The 19428-nt window shown below is 40.5% G+C and overlaps 1 protein-coding gene across 1 annotated transcript in view; it reads right to left on the bottom strand.

The window, feature by feature from the left end:
- Nucleotides 1-7236: 7236 nt before the first annotated feature.
- LOC137375958 (non-selective voltage-gated ion channel VDAC1-like) overlaps nt 7237-19428 on the bottom strand; it is a 63428-nt gene continuing 51236 nt past the window's right edge. The window contains 3 exon segments of the mRNA XM_068043745.1: nt 7237-11138; nt 14398-14455; nt 14630-14780. Of these exon segments, the coding sequence (XP_067899846.1) occupies nt 11047-11138; nt 14398-14455; nt 14630-14780 (301 nt within the window). The 3' untranslated portion in view covers nt 7237-11046.

The following is a 19428-nucleotide window of genomic DNA, read 5'->3' as shown; positions in this document are numbered from 1 at the left end:
ATGACCCTGTAAGGTAATCAAGTGAGCCACACCAACCAGGAAGACCCAAGGTATGAACCTGCTCTACACTAAATTAGCTTATCCAGCTGCAACAGTAGTAAGTGTGCAGCAGTTTGAAATAGAAATTTGAAATTTCCACTGCTGGCTGCTATCCAGTGTCTCCTGTACACTTGGACTGCTTCTTGCATTAAAATGGCTTGCTGACATTTACTATGTAGGCTCTCACATACATAACAGCACTAGTGCAACACAATTGAGAACAACCATCACAGAACTATAACTGAACAAGGAATTAATACATTTTAGAGGGGAGAGGAAAAATTGCATAACTTCTGTGCATTTCTTTTCAAATCCTTCACACAATGCTATGCCCCACCACCCAAATAGAAAATCTCTAACCCACAATTTTCTCAAAATAATTGAATTTCATTGTAGTTGCTAGTTTCAGATCCATATTTCTTGACTAGGCCTGTTCTCAGGTTTCTTTCATGATAAACAAAATATTCACAATCTCATTTGTCCATTACTGTATTGATGTTTTGGATTAATTTCTATTATGGTTTGAACCAGTGTTTCTGAAATTTTGAAGAGATGGCATAAGAAATTGTCCAGCAAACCTCTATTTGCATCAATATTAAGTAATGTATGACAATTGGCACCATGGTACATTACCTGAAGACCAGAGAGTCAGCAGACCTGGGAGGAACCGAGACTTGAGCAGGGGCTATAAATAAAGAACAGGGCTCGAGGCCCTTACTTACCTGAAGACCAGAGAGTCAGCAGACCTGGGAGGAACCGGGACCGGAATGGGATCTTTAAATAAAGAGTGGGCTCGAGGCTCTCACCTACCTGAAGACTGGAAAGGCAATTGGCAGCTCTGGTTGTGTCTGTGTCAGCGCTACTGGGATTGAAAAGTGGAAAAAGTGACATCACTGGAAATCCAGAAGCTGATTGGTTGATAAGTAACAGCTGTTAGTGCCTGTAAATAGCTTAAAAATCAGAGAATTTTTTTTTAAACCTTCAAATAACTACCTTGTAAGTGGTAAGGTTTGTACTACTAAGGTTTTAGTTAGTGTAATTTATTAATAATTACTAATTAGAAAGTGCTGTTTGGACAGAGTAAGGCTGTGAGTTGTGTGTGAGGGACCTCACTGACTAGGGGAAGGAGGTGCCCTTTGGTCTCTTTTCTTTTCTGCCTTTTCAGCCTCTACAGTACAGGGGAAGAAGCTGATAAGTAGAATAACTTACCAGTTACTTGCCAATTACATTAGCAATAATTAGTTTTTAAAGCTAAGTAATGGCAGGGCAGCTCGGCCAAGTGGAATGTGCCTCCTGTGGTATGTGGGAAGTCGTGGACGCACCGTGTGTCCTTGACAATCACATCTGCAGGAAGAGTCACCACCTGCAGAAGCTTGAGCTCTGGGTTTCGGAACTCAAGCAGCAGCTGGAGTCACTGTGGTGCATCTGCAAGGCACATGGAGAGCACGTTTCAGGAGGTAGTCACCCCAGAGCTTGAGAGCACATGCAGAGAGGGACTGGGTGGCTGCCAGACAAGGTGGTCAAGACAGGTAGTGCAGGAGTCCCCAGAGGGCATCCCACTTTCTAACCGGTATTCAGTTCGGAGTACCGATGGGAGAGGGGGTTCCTCTAGAGAGTGTAGGGAGAGTCATGATCAGAGCACCATGGGTGACTCAGCTGTGCAGGGAGGGAGGAGAAACGACAAGAGTAATAATGGTAGGAGATTCTATAGTTAGGGGAACAGATATGCGTTTCTGTGGTCACAGACATGATTCCAGGATGGTATGTTGCCTCCCTGGTGCAAGGGTCATGGATATCACCAAGAGGCTACAGGGCATTCTGGAGGGCGAGGGTGCACAGCTAGAGGTCATGGTCCACATTGGTATAGGAATGATATGATATAGGAAGAAAGAGAGGAGGTCCTGCAAGCTGAGTTTAGGGAGTTAGGAAACAGATTAGTAAGCAGGACTTCAAAGGAAGTAATCTCCTGATTACTCCCAAGGCCACATGCTACCGAGTACAGAAATAGGAGAATACACCAGATGAATGTGTGGCTGGAGAGATGGTGCAGGAGGGAGGGCTTCAGATTTCTGGGGCATTGGGACCAGTTCTGGAGAAGGTTGGACCTGTACAAGCCAGATGGTCTACACCTGAACAGGACTGGGATGAATATCCTTGCAAGAAGGTTTGCTAGTGCTGTTGGGGATGGTTTAAACTAGTTTCGCCGGGCGGTGGAAACCTGAGGGTAGTTTCAGATAGGAGAATTTCAGGGTAGAGAACAGGAGGCAGAAAATTAGCAAGCGACTCAAAGACAGAAGAAGCAAAAGGTTAAAAAGTATGCAGCACATTAATTTGGCAGTGTTAAAAGGTATTTATTGAAATGCAAGGAGTATAGCAAATAAAGCCGAGGGCACAGATCGACACTTGGCAACTTATTATTGCTATAATGGAAACTTGGCTTAAAGAGGGGCAAGAATGGCAGCTCAACATCCCTGATATTGAGTTTTCAGGCGAGATAGAGAGGGGGTAGAAAAGGAGGGGGTGTAGCATTATTGGTTAAGGAATCAATAACAGCTGTGAGGAGGAATGATATAGAACATAGAACAGTACAGCACAGTACAGGCCCTTCGGCCCACGATGTACCTATCCAAGAGTCGCTTAAATGTCCCTAATGTATCTGCTTCTACTACCACCGCTGGCAGTGCATTCCACGCACCCACCACTCTCTGTGTAAAGAACCTACCTCTGACATTTCCCCGAAACCTTCCTCCAATCACCTTAAAATTATGTCCCCTGGTGATAGCCCTTTCCACCCTGGGAAAAAGTCTCTGGCTATCCACTCTATCTATGCCTCTCATCATCTTGTACCCCTCTATGAAGTCACCTCTCATCCTTCTTCGCTCCAATGAGAAAAGCCCTAGCTCCCTCAACCTTTCTTCATAAGACATGCCCTCCAGTCCAGGCAGCATCCTGGTAAATCTCCTCTGCACCCTCTCTAAAGCTTCCACATCCTTCCTATAATGAGGCGACCAGAACTGAACACAATATTCCAAAGTGTGGTTGAACCAGGGCTTTATAGAGCTGCAGCATAACCTCGTGGCTCTTAAACTCAATCCCCCTGTTAATGAAAGCCAACACACCATACACTTTCTTAACAACCCTATCATCTTGGGTGGCAACTTTGAGCAATCTATGGACATGGACCCCAAGATCCCTCTGTTCCTCCACACTACCAAGAATCCTGTCTTTAAGCCTGTATTCTGCATCCAAATTCGACCTTCCAAAATGAATCACTTCACACTTTTCCAGGTTGAACCCCATCTGCCACTCCTCAGCCCAGCTCTGCAACCTACAACAGCCTTCCACACTATCCATAACTCCAGCAACCTTCGTGTCATCGGCAAACTTGCTAACCCAGCCTTCCACTTCCTCATCCAAGTCATTTATAAAAATCACAAAGAGCAGAGGTCCCAGAACAGATCCCTGCGGAACACCACTAGTCACTGAGCTCCAGGCTGAATACTTTCCATCTACTACCACCCTCTGTCTTCTATGGGCCAGCCAATTCTGTATCCAGACAGCCAACTTTCCCTGTATTCCATGCCTCCTTACTTTCTGAATGAGCCTACCATGGGGAACCTTATCAAACGCTTTGCTAAAAATCCATATACACCACATCCACTGCTCCTCCATCAACGTGTTTTGTCACATCTTCAAAGAATTCAGTAAGGCTTGTGAGGCATGACCTGCCCCTCACAAAGCTATGCTGACTGTTTCTAATCAAACTATGCTTTTCCAAATAATCATAAATCCTGTCTCTCAGAATCATCCTCTCCAATAATGCTAAATGAATCATCAAATAAGGCCATATGGGTTGAGCTCAGAAATAAGGGGGCAGCCACACTACTAGGAATGTGCTATAGACCCCCAAATAGTGAGAGGGAGATAGAAGAATATATAGGCAAATTTCTGAGTGCAAAAATTATAGGGCGATAATCGTTGGGGATTTCAACTATCCGAATATCAACTAGGATACAGAGAGTGTGAAGGGCTCAGAGGGGACAAAATTCTTGAACTGCATTCAAGAGAACATTTTTTAGCCAGCACATAACAAGTCCAACGAGAGGGGGCGCAATTCTAGATTTAGTCTTCGGTAATGAAGTTGGGCAAGTGGATGAAGTAGCAGTGGGTGACCATTTTGGAGATAGTGACCATAATAGTTAGTTTTAGAGTAATCGTGGAACAGGAAAAAGATAAAACAGGAATAAAAAGTCTAAATTGGGGGGAGAAGGCAAATTTTATGAAACCGAGAGGTGATCTGGTGAAAGTGGACTGGATATAGCTACTTGAAGGAAAATCAGTGGTAAATCAGCGAGAGGTGTTCAAAAGCTAGATTCTGCAGGCAGTGTAGGCATGTCCCGACAAAGATAAAGCGTGTTACGGCCAAATCTAGATCCCCCAGTTATCTAGAAGCATATAAGGCAAGTCAAAGTAGAAAAAGAAAGCTCATGACGATCACAAAAATCTTAATATTTTAGAAAGCCTAGAGGAGTATAGAAAGTGAAGGGGTGAAGTAAAAAAGGAAATTAGAAAAGCAAAGAGAGGACATGAAAAACTATTGGCAGGTAAAATCAAGGATAATTCAAAGATGTTTTATCAGTACATTAAGAGCAAGAGGATAACTAAGGAAAGGGTAGTGACCATCAGAGATGTACAGGGGAACTTATGCGTAGATGCAGAAGATATGGGCAGGGTTTTTAAATAAGTTTTTTGTCTCTGCCTTCACAAAGGAGGGGGATGATAGACATTGTAGTTAAAAGAGTGTGAAATATTAGATACGATAAGTATAATGAGAGAGGAAGTACTAGAGGGTCTGACATCCTTGAAAGTGGATAAATCGCCAGGGCTGGATTGATTGCATCCCACGTTGTTAAAGGAAGCCAAGGAGGAAATAGCTGATGCACTGAGGATCATCTTCAAATCCTCACTGGATAGTGATGGGGGGCCAGAGGATTGGAGGTCTGTGAACGTCATACCATTGTTTAAAAACAGTGTGAGGGATAGGCCAAAAATAATCATAGGCCGGTCAGCCTGACCTCAGTGGTGGGCAAATTAGAATCAATTCTGAGACACAGGATAAACTGCCACTTCGAAAGGCATGGATTAATCAGGGATAGTGAGCATGGATTTAACGGAAGGTCATGTCTTACTAACTTGATTGAGTTTTTTGAGGAAGTAACAAGGGGAATTGATGAGGGCAGTGTAGTGCATGTGGTCAACAAGGTCCCACATGGCAGACTGATCAGAAAAATGAAAGCCTATGGGATACAGGGGAATGTGGCAGGTGGGATCCAAAATTGACTCAGTGACAGGAAACAAAGGGTAGCAGTTGACAGATGTTTTTGAGAATGGAAAGCAGTTTCCAGTGGCATTCCACAGGACTCAGTGTTGGGTCCCTTGCTGTTTGTGGTAAATATTAATGATTTGGACTTAAATGTGGGAGGCATGATTGGGATATTTGCAGATGACACAAAAATTGGACCTGTAGTTGATAGTGAAGAGGATAGCTGTAGACTCCAGTAAGATATCAATGGTTTGGTTGAGTGGACGGAAAAGTGGCAAATGGAGTTCAATCCGGAGCAGAAGTGTGAGGTAATGCAATTGGGGAGGGCAAACAAAGCAAGGAAATACACAATAAATAGGAGGATATTGAGATGGGTAGAAGAAGTGAGACACCTTGGAGTGCATGTCCATAGGTCCTTGAAGCTGGCAGTACAAGGTAAAAAAGGCATATGGAATGCTTTCCTTTATTGGCTGAGGTATAGAACACAAAAGCAGGGATGTAATGCTGGAACTGTTTAAAACACTGGTTAGGCCACAGCTGGAGTATTGAGTACAGTTCTGGTCACCACATTACAGAAAGGACATAATTGCTCTGGAGAGAGAGTACAGAGGAGATTTACAAGAATGTTGCCAGGGCTTGAAAGTTGCAGCTATGAGGAAAGATTGGATCGGCTATGGTGTTTTCCTTAGGAGAGGAGGCTGAGGGGTGACTTAATTGAGGTGTACAAAATTATGAGGGGCCTAGATAGATAGGATGGACCTGTTTCCCCTAGCGAAGAAGCCAATTACCAAGGGGCACAGATTTAAGGTGATTGGTAGAAGGATTAAAGGGGACATGAGGAAAAACATTTTCACCCAGAGGGTGGTAGGTGTCTGGAATTCACTGCCAGGAACAGTGGTGGAGGCAGAAACCCTCAACTCTATTAAAAGGTAAATGGACATGCACCTGAGGTTCTGTAACCTGCAAGGCTATGAAGCAGCTCCTGGAAGGTGGGATTAGATTGGGTGGCTAGTTTTCTCGGCTGGCGCAGATACGATGGGCTGAATGGCCTCCTTCTGTACTATAACTTTTCTACGGTTCTATTTGCAAGTGAGGCAGCAATGTTTTTAAACACTAGTTACAAAATAACTCAAGTCTTATTTTTTCTGTCACAAGTTGTGTCCAAACCCAAAAGATAAAACAGCTTACTAGTCCAGCTGAAAGCAACAACTTGCATTTGTATAGTACCTTAAATGTAGTAAAACATCTGAAGGCACTTCACAGGGGCATTAACAAAATTTGGCACCACACCACATCTTGGGACAGGTTATAAAGAGGTAGCTTTTAAGGAGCAATTTAAAGGAGAAAGTGAGGGGATTAGAGAGGGAATTCCAGAGCTTAGGGCTTAGGCAATAGAAGGCCTGGTCGCCAATGGTACAGCAATGAAAATCAAGGATGTACAAGATGCCAGAATTGGAGAAGTACAGAGATCTCGGCAAGTTGTAGGAGGTTACAAAGACAGGGAGGAGTGAGTCCATCGAGTGATTTGCAAAAAATAGTGAAATAATCGATTATAAAAGAAGAAAGGACTTGTCATTTTACAAGAATTACTGACTTTGATAGCCTGACCAAATACAGTCTCTGGATGTGATACTGACCCAGACAGACCAGCTGATCTTACCCTGGCTGGCAGTAGGGGCAGAACTATTTGGGCAAGCAAGAACAAAGTCTGAATTCTTGCTCCCAATCATTACCAAGATTCCTTGTGGGATAATGCATCATATTATGGTCAAATAGCTTGCTGAAGCTCACTCTCTAGGTTAACAAACACACAAACAAATCAATGGGTTCATGAAGGGGAGAAGATAAAAAAAAGTTTTTTGGGGAGAAGGAAGCACACAAAAGAAGATTTATTGTATTTTCAATATGTTAGCAGTTGTGCATGCATCAGAAATTGTAACAAAGATAACATTCCCATTACAACTTTTAGTTGTATTTTTGCATTAGAATTGAAACCTTTCCTCAAATACTTCAATTGCCAGTGACACTGGGATGAAATACATACAATATAGAAGCTGACAATTCAGCTATATTTTGTGGTGTACGGCTCATGTTTTTATCAAATTGATTGTGAGCCAAGGTTTGAGTGGTCAGCAACCAATATTGACGGAGGAGCATTTGTGCAGCATCTTCCAGAGGTACCGCAAATACTGCAGAACTCCCATTGAAAGTACACATCTAGTAATGTTGGGTCTAATACTGTACTGTATTATACAATTTACCACACAATATTTTTCTTTGCAAAACTGACGTGAAATAAACCAAAGTAATCAGAACTAGATAAATGTGAATCGTGAATCGAGAACTTCACCCACTTGTGCATCAAGTCAGGTTTAGACCTGCTGCACTGAAGTGCAATTATACCCTGATTCATTAGACTTTAAAACAGGAATTAACAATACACAGGTAAAATATGGAAACGACAAAGGATGTACCAAACTACAATGTCACATAACTCCACTTAGAGACCTGTGAAGACAGGAACAGAAAACCAATAAAACAAATCATTCCTGGGGTACTTGTTTAGTTTAGTTTAGAGATACAGCACTGAAACAGGCCCTTCGGCCCACATTGTATGTTACATTGTAGATTGTCTATCTGACTTCTTTATAAAAAAAAATTCAGGTTTAAAAAAAAAGTGTGAAATGAACTACAAGCAACTTTGTGCTTTTTAGGAACAAAAATAAAAGAATATATTTTGAGGGAAAACTTCAGGTTTAATTGGCAAATTACAGAAGAAAATGCATCTATTCAAGAAACTGAAAATGTAATTTTGCAAATGGGAGGGGCATATGCCACGTGCCATGAAACTCATTTATGGCAAGAAAGAGGCAGGAAAGAGGCATAATTTAGGCTCAAGAATTAGTACTTTAGTTTGTGAGGGAAAGTTTAGCAATTCACCTTTCGGGGCAATTATTGGGTTTCATTCGGTCAAATCCTAAAATCGTATGGCCCAATTGTTGAAAGGAATAAATGTGCACTTTATAATTTCCTGAAATCCAGCCAAAAATGTTCAAAAGTTATCCTTCCAATTTATGAAATTCTGTATTTATACCCATGTTATTTTAAACAGGTTTAAGATAACTTTTTGTTATTTTGAATAAAAACAGAAAATGCTGGAAACACTCAACAGGTCAGGCAGCATATCAACTGGTTCTGATGAAAACTCAAACATTAACACCATCGTCCTCTTTTTACAGATGCTACTTAAACTGTTGAGTGTTTGTAGTTTTTCTATTGTATTTCAGATTTCCTGCATCTGCATTGTTTTGCCTTTTTTTTTAAACATTATTTGGAATTCTTAACTGTAGAGTGGGAAAGAGTTAAGAGATCGTACACCGAAGTATCTGAAATTAAAGTATGGCTATAATTCATTAATTTACTCATGGAAAAGGGAATTATTCAATAAGCTAAACATGCAGATTAAATATTTAATCTATCAGGTACTTTACGGAGAACTGTCTCTACTTACTGGGGAGAAAGGAGGTTCAACTTTGCATTATTTGCACTAAGGCACTTCAAAGTGCCTGAACAGTTTTAACTTAGTTGAATTCTACTACACTTTTTGGTTATACACCACCACAGAAATTCAAAGCTTGAAAAATTACCACAATTATACAAATAGAAAATGAAAAGGATAAAACTTTAGGCAAAGAAGCAGTTATTCGTGCTTTCTACATTGTGCATTACAATGGAAATGATGCAGTATTCAAATGGTTTCCATACAAAGACTGCACGCCTTTCTAAACTGTTTTACTGAGAATTCTGAAGTTTTGTTTTCACAAACGCGCTGCAAATTAAGTTAATATATATCAAAACAAACCTGGAATTTAACTTCCCATTCCAAAGAAAACTCTTTGGAGCCATTCATAAGTCTTAACTTGCAAAATAAGTGAAATGTTTTATATGGTTTAGGTCGGCCACTGGGTGAAAACTATTTTGGCATATGTAATACCTTCTTGCAGACCCAGAGTAATGAATTCAAAGATGATCAATACTTAAGCACATGAAGATGTCACAGAAGAAACTTTTGTAAACAATAAAATTTTATGCCTTGTTTTTGGGGGGGGGGGGGGGGGCGGGGAGGGAAGAAGAGGTGGGGAAATGTAGTCTATTGGAGTGATCAGCATATATGTTGCATCAATGACAATAGCAACAAAGTAAGACTTTGTTTTAAACAAACGTATTTGTAAAAGAATTACTTCTGTTAAAATGCAATGCAGATGCACATGAATGTGAATTCATTACTGCTTTTCACATTTTCATGTCTATTAAAAAATTTGTTGCATACAGATTACAAATATTGTAAATATTTCAACTACAAATAAAGGAAAAGATAACTTCAGATAAGGAAAATGCCAGATGACGGTGACTTGTGTTTTCTGGAGCAAGAAAGTAGATTTAACCAAAAGATATGCGGGGACCAAAATTCCTCTACTTTAACGAGACTCCTGTGATGCAAGTTGCATACAGCTGAGTCTTCATGCAGAACCTTTCTAGCATCAAATTTATAAAAGCTCGGAACTTCCATCATCCCAAGCATGGCCTCTAAAATCAGAGGGGGTGGGGCCACGAATTCCCACATTGTGTATTTCGTCAGTCTTGGCTCGAAATACCTTGACACAGGTCCTTTGATCAGTTGACAGCTCCCCCTCAACTCCAGACAGCCGACAGTGTAATCAATAAAGGCCCTTATAAAAGAAGCTGATTGGCACAGCACTGGGTTGATGTTCTAGTGTCTCTGGCTTGCCAGTGTTGCTATTCCTGCTCCACCCCAGCAAGTGCCTAAGATGGCACCTACATTGGCACAGTGACTTTGGTCTGGCACTGTCTACTTAGTGTAGATTGGGGAGTGGAGGTCACTGCTGTACATGCCACTTCTACTGAGGAATTTTGGGCCCACAGTGTTTCAAAGATCCAGGAAATTAAAAGGCATGTTCAAGTTAAATTAATATGGCTGATACCTGTAGATGGGTACTCCACCATTTTCTTGCATATTGAACGTCACCTATTGTAGTGTTTTTTGTAGACTTCAGTAAGAAGACCACACGCTAAGTAATGTTAAATACATCTCTATTCAGGGCCAATAAACTGGTCAAATTGGACTACATAATTTCCCTTGACTTCAGATCCAGAATATGGAAGACAATATTTATTTCAAGCTAAGAACTGCACAACAGGGAAATTTTCAAAAAGACTGTACACTAAATTTCTTTTGTGTGTGTGTGTGTTTTTTTTTACTTTCTATTAAGCCCAACCATCACAAATACCAGCTGGAAACATACAAGTCTCTCCATATGGCTGTGTCGCATCAATCTTTTCAGATGATGCAGGGGTTAGGGAACCACAATGTCAACCAACAGTAATAAAGTGTGTAATTTACTTTTACACCACATACAACCAGTCTTCACCAGGGGGGAAAAAAAAAAGACATTTCCAGTGCCTAAGGATACAATAAATAGTCATAATGACATGTTTTGATAATGCATTCTGTTCTTCAAAGGATATTATCCGGAGAACACAATTCAATTTTACAACATTGTTTGGACACATGGCTCAACAAAAAATTGAACAGCAGATTCTTCGGGCCTCCACACTGGAAAATATTTGGGATTACTGATTGTAGGTTTCCGCCATTTCCGGGATTATGCTTCAAATTCGAATCCAAGGCCGAGTTTATGACCACCAGCATTAATATTCTTGCCATCCAGCAGCGCTGACAGGGTTAACTTAATACCTAAGGAGGAAGATAAGCCACGTAACACCGATTGCATATACCGTTCAAAGAAACACACCATGTGGATAACAAGCTTTTATCCAAATAGGCATATTCACAAAATGATCAATACAAATCCTACAGATAAGAATTGGGTTGATATCAGTTAATTTTGCTACTGTAATTGAGAATTCCTTTAATCCCAGGTAAACTCCAGTATTACTGCACCCTTACAACCTTTTGTAAATAATATCTCAATCCTACATTCAAGTATGTAATGTATACTACCCACCCCCAGAGTGAAACATTTTTGTTGTTTGCACAGCACAAACATGGATTGAAAAAAGGACATACTACCTAATGGGTAAAAGCATCTATTTGCAATGTTATATTTGGTCTCTCCAGAACTCTTTATTCTTAAAAAGATCAGGTTTTTGGGGGGGGGGGGGGGGGGGGGAATTTTATTTGCCCTTTCTCCTTGTTGTGTCCTTAAATCTTAGCTCCTACCCAATATTAAACTGAAATTGTCCTTTAAAGAAAATGATCACAACAAAGATCTGTTAAAATTTCAAGGAGAATTCAGGCGAAATCAGTCTCAACTAATAGGCAATCACACTCAGGTTTTAAGAGGTTTTATTCGTCATCTAAAGTAAAAATTAATCAGTATCCCTTCTCATACCATTCAAATGTATTTATCAGCAGGCTGAGAAGGATGAGCACTGATCAGTGGAAATTGTCCACAGATGTACGATTCTAATCAAAATTGAGGAAGAGGAGCCAAAAGTAGGAGTTAGAAGTAGAGCTGCAGGGAACACTAGAATAAACAATGAGAAAAGGCTACCTAGCTTATTGATCCCACTCCTTTGAAGAAGCCATGTACAATCTGCACCACCAAGAATGTTCTCAGACTTATTCACATCACTTGCGGGATTAAATGAGCAAAAAGCACAAATTTTGGAATTTCTCTCTGAACAATGAAGGTGATCCAAACAAAATAGCTTCAGGATTCAAATCAACATTCCAACTTACATTATTAAAATTCTCATTAGTTATATTTCATGGTTCAATGGCCTAAGAAGGACTGAAATTATAGTATTCCAGAGCATTTGATCATCTTGATGTATACACATGTTCAATTACTTTCAATCCTATCCTGAACTACATATTCACCCAACTTCTTTTACAAATCATCAAGATAATATTCTCACCTCAGTCCTCCCATTTACCCTCTCTTCTAGAGGCACTGATTTTAGCTTGCGTACAATTCAGATTTACGAGCAGCCCACCGCTACTTTGTCAAGACAGTCAGATTTTGCATATGATCGGAAGTATCAGCAGATTATCTGGCAGTCCACCACATAACAGAGCTCACTGGAATCAATTAAAAGTGGGAGTGATAATTGATATTTTCCCTTTCCTGGATCGGGGCACTGAAGCCTATTATAGAATCCCAGCTGTTGACGTACTTAACTCAACTGACAATCTTGGGATCTTCTAATTTCGGTTACTTAGTTCTAACCCAAGTGGTGTCTTTACATATTAGACCATGATGACTACGACTTTTTAAAAAGGCAAAAGTACAATCGGCCTCCCCAATGGTTAAATGAATGCAAATGCACTGCTTTGTGTGGTACTGAGCTAAATGAAACCTCCAATCCATCCCTAGTTTACATCGTTGTCTCAGCCGGGTGGCAATGAGGACACAAAGTGGCATCAGTGTCACTTGCCAACAACATAATATTTATATAGCACCTTTAACGTAATAAGACAATAAAGCACTTCACAGGAGCATAGTAAAACAAAACTGAGACACACAGATATTAAGTCAAATGACTAAATGTTTGGCCAAAGAGGTAGGTTTTAAGGAGTGTCTTAGAGGAGGAAAGCAAGCGAGACAGAGAGGTATATGGAGGGAATTCCAGATCTTACAGCCTAGGTAACTGAAGGTGTAAGGAGCCAAAATTAGAGGACCGCAGATATCTTGGGAGGGTTGTGGGCTGGACATTAGAGAGATATGGAGGGATTTGAAAACAAGGATGAAAATTTTAAAATCAAGACATTGCTTGACTAGGAGCCAATGTAGGTCAGTGAGCACAGGGGTGACATGGGAGCAGGACTTGGTGTGAGTTAAGACACAGGCAGCAGTGTTTTGGATGACTTCAACTTTAGAGAGAGTAGAATGTGGGAGGTCAGCTAGGAGTGCATTGGAATAATCAAGTCTTGACGTAACAAAGGCAAGAATGAGAGTTTCAGCAGCTGATGAGCTGAGACAGGGGTGAAGTTGGGATATTTTACAGAGGTGAAAATAGGTGTTCTTAGTGATAGTGCGAATATGAGATCGGAAGCTCATTTTGGGGTCAGATGTGACACCAAGGTTGTGAACAGACTGGTTCAGTCTCAGACTGTTGTCAGGGAATGGGAAGGAGTCGGTAGCTAGGAAATGGAATTTTGAGTGGGGACCGAAAATAATGGCTTCAGTCTTCCCAATATTTAATTGCAGGAAATTTCTGCTTATCCAGTACTGGATGTCAGATAAGCAGTCTGATAAATAAGCAACAGTGGAGGAATTAAGAGAGGTGGTGGTGAGATAGAGCTGGGTGTCGTCAGCGCACATGTGAAAACTAACACTGTGCTTTTGGATGCTATCACCGAGGGACAGCATGTAGATGAGAAATAGGAGGGGACCAAGGATAGATCCTTGGGGGACACAGAGACAGCAGTGCAGGAACAGGAAGAGAAGCCAATGCAAGTGATATTCTGGCTACATTTAGATAGATAAAAATGGAACCAGGTGAGAGCATTCCCACCCAGGGAGACAACAGTGGAGAGACTATGGAGAAGGATAGTGTGGTCAACTGTGTATAAAGGCTGTAGACAGGTCGAGAAGGACAGAGGAGAAGGAAAGATTACCTTTATTATAGTCACATAGGATGGCCATCAAAATTTCATGGGAGTGGCTATTAATATAAAGTGTTGATGAATACCAACTAAGCACAGGTTTGGGTAAGGCCTCCAAAATAACACTAAGTGCAGATTCACACATGACGAAAGAAGGGCACCAAAGGGATGCCTGGACCTGTTGAATGCCCTGCAAGTCCAATAACCCCCATGAAAAGAAGGGAGATGGAGGGGAAAAACATTAAAAAGCCCAGAATGGAAAGCACTTTCTGGTGAGAGAAAAAAATACTGTAGAGTCCCATTTCCAATTATCTATATTGCTTTAGAATACTTAGTGATCATCGTACATGACTACGTTATTTTAAGATCAAATGTGGCTTACCTGGTTTCAGCATTTGAGAGTATCCAAGTCCAATCAGACTCGAATTGTTCACTTTAATCTGTTAAAGAATAAATAGAACAAACTCCTTGTAACAGCTCTCCAAAAATTATAGTAGGTGTCAACTTTGTATTATTTTATCACTGAAATGTAAATACATTAAAATTGTGCTCCCCCTCCACCCCACTTACATAACTACGTACATACCAAAAAAAATTATTCCATACATACTCACCGAGCATGTTGCATCATCATCAATCATGTATTTTGCTGCAATACCAAATCAGGTATTGCTATTCCCAGCTGTCCAAGCTAGATTGATGCCAGTTTCAAGATTTTCACTGACTTTTTGATAAATGGAGCCTCCAAATTCTGTCCCATCATTCCTGTAGTGAGGAACATGTACATCATTCAGGAGAAAGTCATTAATTTCACTATTTCCACAAAAATACAAAAACATGAAAGGATCAATAACCTAAGCAAACTTAAATTTTCTTCTCCAATTATTTATATATCCCACTTTAGGTCACCCAGAACCAGATGCCATTACAACCACAGCAATTATTTACTGGTCTCTACTGACATTACTCTGTAACCCAGTTCCTAGAAAATATCAAAGAGCCTGGGACCCTACACGTCCTCTTTCTCTCCAAGTACAGTCCTCAGTCTAGTGAAAAACATAAGAGGCTTATAAGACTAGAATAAGTGAAGTAAGAAAAAATTGCATCGTCAGATACCCAGTTTCAGAGCAACTTATTTGGGATGCCTTACAGAAGTCCAAAATACTTAATAATCTACTCTGATTAGTTCACTAGTATACACATACTATACTTCAAGGGATGAAAACTTCCTAGAGCAAACACCACTGCCCAAATTCACATTTTGGGAAGAATTCAGCTGTTCTAATTAGCTAATGATCATATTTGTGCACCATGGCTCATTTCACTACCACCCATTCGCTCCCCGCCCCCCAAACATCATAGTTCACACTGGATTATTCATTATATTAAACAGTTTAATTAATCAAGCTGAGTCCATATCTCTAACTTAGTAGAAATACTTTCTAGTCTAAAGGGTACGGCATTGCTCAGACAAAGCATAACAAAATCAGTTTAAGTCATGTAATACAATAGCACTTCAGTTAAACTTAGAGGGCTTGCCAGATATAACAAAAGAATATTAAAATGAACTGTGAATTTTGAAGGTTTCAATACAAAATGTTATGGGTACCCATATGCTTAGAAAACTAGCAGGAGAATGGTAGAGAATTAGTGATGGGCTGAACTAAGAATTAGATGGGGCAAAATACCCAAGAGGGAAGAAATGTAAGGTAGCATGACTAGATGATAGAAAGGGGAGAGGGAAGGGAATGGCCCCCAGGAGGGGAAAACATGTAGAAATAATGGCCTCATGTCGGGAGTGGCAGTCACATTGTGCGTGCAATGGACAAGTTTTGTTGTCATTACAATGATATGATTTTTGCCTACGGTCATGCAGACCCGCCACCTGCCAAGAATGAGGCACATGAACATTGATTTGAAAACTGAATTGAAGAAAGGACTTGTTTAAAAAAGAAATCATCAGGCCCTTTGCATAATAACGGATGGTGTTTGTGGAGACAAAGGGGTTACTTCCCTTATCCAATTTAACCCACAATGGACTTTGAGCACCAGACATTGAAGGTGAGGGAGCTCAAATTTCAGGATGACTATTGGGATGGCCGAATCCACAAACAGACTTGGGCAGACGCTGGTCACGTAACTAGCTTGCTTGGCAACCTGTGCGAACAGTTTGAACTCAGAAACTGCTGCATGCTCCTGGACTGAAGGCGGCCTCTCGGGTCTGGCTCTCCCTCTCTTTCTCATGGAACTCCAAATCCACTGAAGACACATGAACCCCAAGAAAGAAAGGTTTCCTTCAGCGAACAAGGTTTAAGAATAATACTGGGCCCCAACAAAGAGAAAGATCTACCTACAATCAAGGATTCTACAGTGGGCTCGAAGAACCATAACAAAAACCCTCTTCAGAGATTGTCTCAAGCTTTTCCACTTTATTTTCTTCTGCTCTTTTCTGTCTCTATCTGAATGTGTGTATCGCGAATGCATGCTAACGTGGGGGCGTCATGTATCCGTAGGCGTTAACCGAATTAGAGTTTGTTTAATAAATTTCAACCTTCTTTAAACCCAAGAAAACCTATTTGTGCTGGTTTCTTTGCTTTATAATTAGAAAGCAGTGAACAAGGATTCACCAAGGGGGAACTAAAAACATGGTGTGTTTAAAATTAAATCCTGTTACGGTAAGACCAGGTGAAGGCTTAGAGGCAACCCTAAACATCTTTCTCACCTGGTCGTAACACCTACAAACATAAAAGGGGTATACCTGATCAATATTTGTGAAGGGGATGCCCCTTTCAATAGCACACACTGATGCAATAAAGCAGAAACTGATTTTGGAGGTGCATATTGCATTGAAGTGTGCAGGAGCTGAATTTACATTCTCTGCTAAAAAATTTAAAAACATGGCAGTGACCAAAGATTCCATATGGCACTTTCTTGGTCGGTATGAAGACGACTTCACACGACTCGGACAACTTACTAACCTGGCCATCAGATGAGCATGTGTTTGTTTCAACAGGAGTGGCAGCAGCTTTATTGTTGGTAACTGATTGAGAGAATGACTAGAGCCAAGCACACATCCACAGTGAAGAAAAAGAACTTACATTTATATCGCGTCTTTCTCAACCTCAGAATGTCAAAGAGCTTTACAGCCAATGAGGTACTTTATGAAATGTAATTACTGTTGTAAAATGGCACAATCGTCAGGAACACTTCTTTGTGACTGAACAAGTCATATCCTATGTTTATTATAATGAATGCTGGAGTTTTAAAATCAATATTTCAGGGATCGTGTTCTGTGATGTTGTCCATTTTTCCATGAAAATCACAAAAGCGGTCTTAGTCATTATCCTTCATTAACAGTTTTTAAGCAATGAAATGTAATTTCAGTTCCTGCACAAAGTTCAATGCAGTATGCACATCCAAAATTAGTTTCCTCTTTACGGCATCAACATGCACTAACGAATAGGGCATGCTCTTCACAAATAAAAACAAGAAATGCTGGAAAGAGTCAGCAGGTCTGGCAGCATCTGTGGAGAGAGAAGCAGAGTTAACGTTTCAGGTCAGTGATCCTTCTTCAGAACTCGCAGATATAAGAAATGTAAAAGATTTTAAGCAAGTAAAGTGGGGGTGGGGCAAGAGATAACAAAAGAGAAGGTGTTGATAGGACAAGGTCACAGAATAGCTGACCAGAAGGTCATGGAGCAAAAGCAAACACTGTTAATGGTGTGCTGAAAGACAAAGCATTAGTACAGATAGGGTTAATGGACTGAAAACTGAACAGCCACAAGCACAAACATGAAAAAAAACAGTGGGTAGGCACAGTAGAAATAACTGAACGAACTAAAATAAAATAAACACAAAAAAGAAAAAAAGAAAAGACTAAAAATCAAAGTAAAAAGGGGGTGCCGTCATGCTCTGAAATTATTAAACTCAATGTTCAGTCCAGCAGGCTGTAGAGTGCCTAATCGGTAAATGAGATGCTGTTCCTCGAGCTTGCGTTGATGTTCACTGGAACACTGCAGCAATCCCAGGACAGAGATGTGAGCATGAGAGCAGGGGGGTGTATTGAAATGGCCAGCAACCGGAAGCTCAGGGTCATGCTTTTGGGCTGAGCGGAGGTGTATTTTGTCTTTCAGCACACCATTAACATATTGTTTGCCTTTGCTCCATGAACTTCTGGTCAGCTATTCTGTGACCTTGTCCTATTAACATCTCTTTTGTTATCTCTTGCCCCACCCCCGCTTTACTTGCTTAAAATCTTTTACATTTCTTATATCTGCGAGTTCTGAAGAAGGGTCACTAACCTGAAACGTTAACTCTGCTTCTCTCTCCACAGATGCTGCCAGACTTGCTGAGTATTTCCAGCGTTTTCTGTTTTTATTTCCGATTTCCAGCATTCGCAGAATTTTGCTTTTATCCTCTTCACAAATGTTGGTCAAATATTTCTCTTATATTTAAAGACAAAAATTGCATCATTCTAATGAAAACAAAACAAGTCTCTTTTTCCTAATCAAACAAAAAAAAAGAATTCCAATAAGGACACACTCTGTTTAACAAAATATTTTCAAAATTCTACAGAAAGCATGACAAAAATAAAGGTTTACAAAATCTATTGTATTTTGTTTTGGAAAAAATATTGAAGGTATAATTCCCACTTTGAGGATTACACTTCACTTTTTTATGCCAACTCACTGCTTTTCCTTATTAAAAATTCACACTTCTATTGAGCCTATCTTTTATGCTAAAGACAAACAAGAGAACACCAAGGTGTCAGCTATGGCTCAGTGGTAGCTCACTCACTCCCATGCCAGTGACCTGAGCACAAGATCTGTGCTAACAATCAAGTGCAGTACTGTGGGAGCTGCCAACTTTCAGATGAGACGAAATCGAGGCGTTCTCAGGTGGATGTAAATGATCCCATGGCGTTAATTGAAGAGAAGGGGTGTTCTCTCTGATGTTCTGGCCCAAATTTATCCTTCAACCAGCATGAGTAATTAGATTAGAACAGAAAATGCTGGAAATACTCAAGTCTGGCAACATCTGTGGAGAGAGAAAAACAAAGTTCACGTTTCAGGTCACTGACCTGAATTGTTAAATCTGTTCCTCTCTCCCCAGATACTGCTAGACTGTGAGCATACCCAGCATTTTCTGATTTTAATTCAGATTTCCAGCATCCGCAGTATTTTGCATTGTATCATTAATCAGATTATCTGGTCATTATCTCTCTTATTTGTAGGACCTTGCTGTGTGCAAATTGGCTACTGAGTTTCCTACATCAGTGATTACACTTCAAAAGTACTTCACTGGTTGTAAAGCACTTTGGGATGTCCCGAGATTGTAAAAGACAAGGTATAAATGCAAGTTCGCGTCACACAAATGCCAGGCAATGACTAGCTCAAACAAGAGAGAATCTAAC

Source organism: Heterodontus francisci, chromosome 12 (genome assembly GCF_036365525.1).
Source record: "Heterodontus francisci isolate sHetFra1 chromosome 12, sHetFra1.hap1, whole genome shotgun sequence".
NCBI lineage: Eukaryota > Metazoa > Chordata > Chondrichthyes > Heterodontiformes > Heterodontidae > Heterodontus > Heterodontus francisci.
Note: the sequence above shows the minus strand (reverse complement) of the source record. Positions and strands in the feature narration are given on the sequence as shown.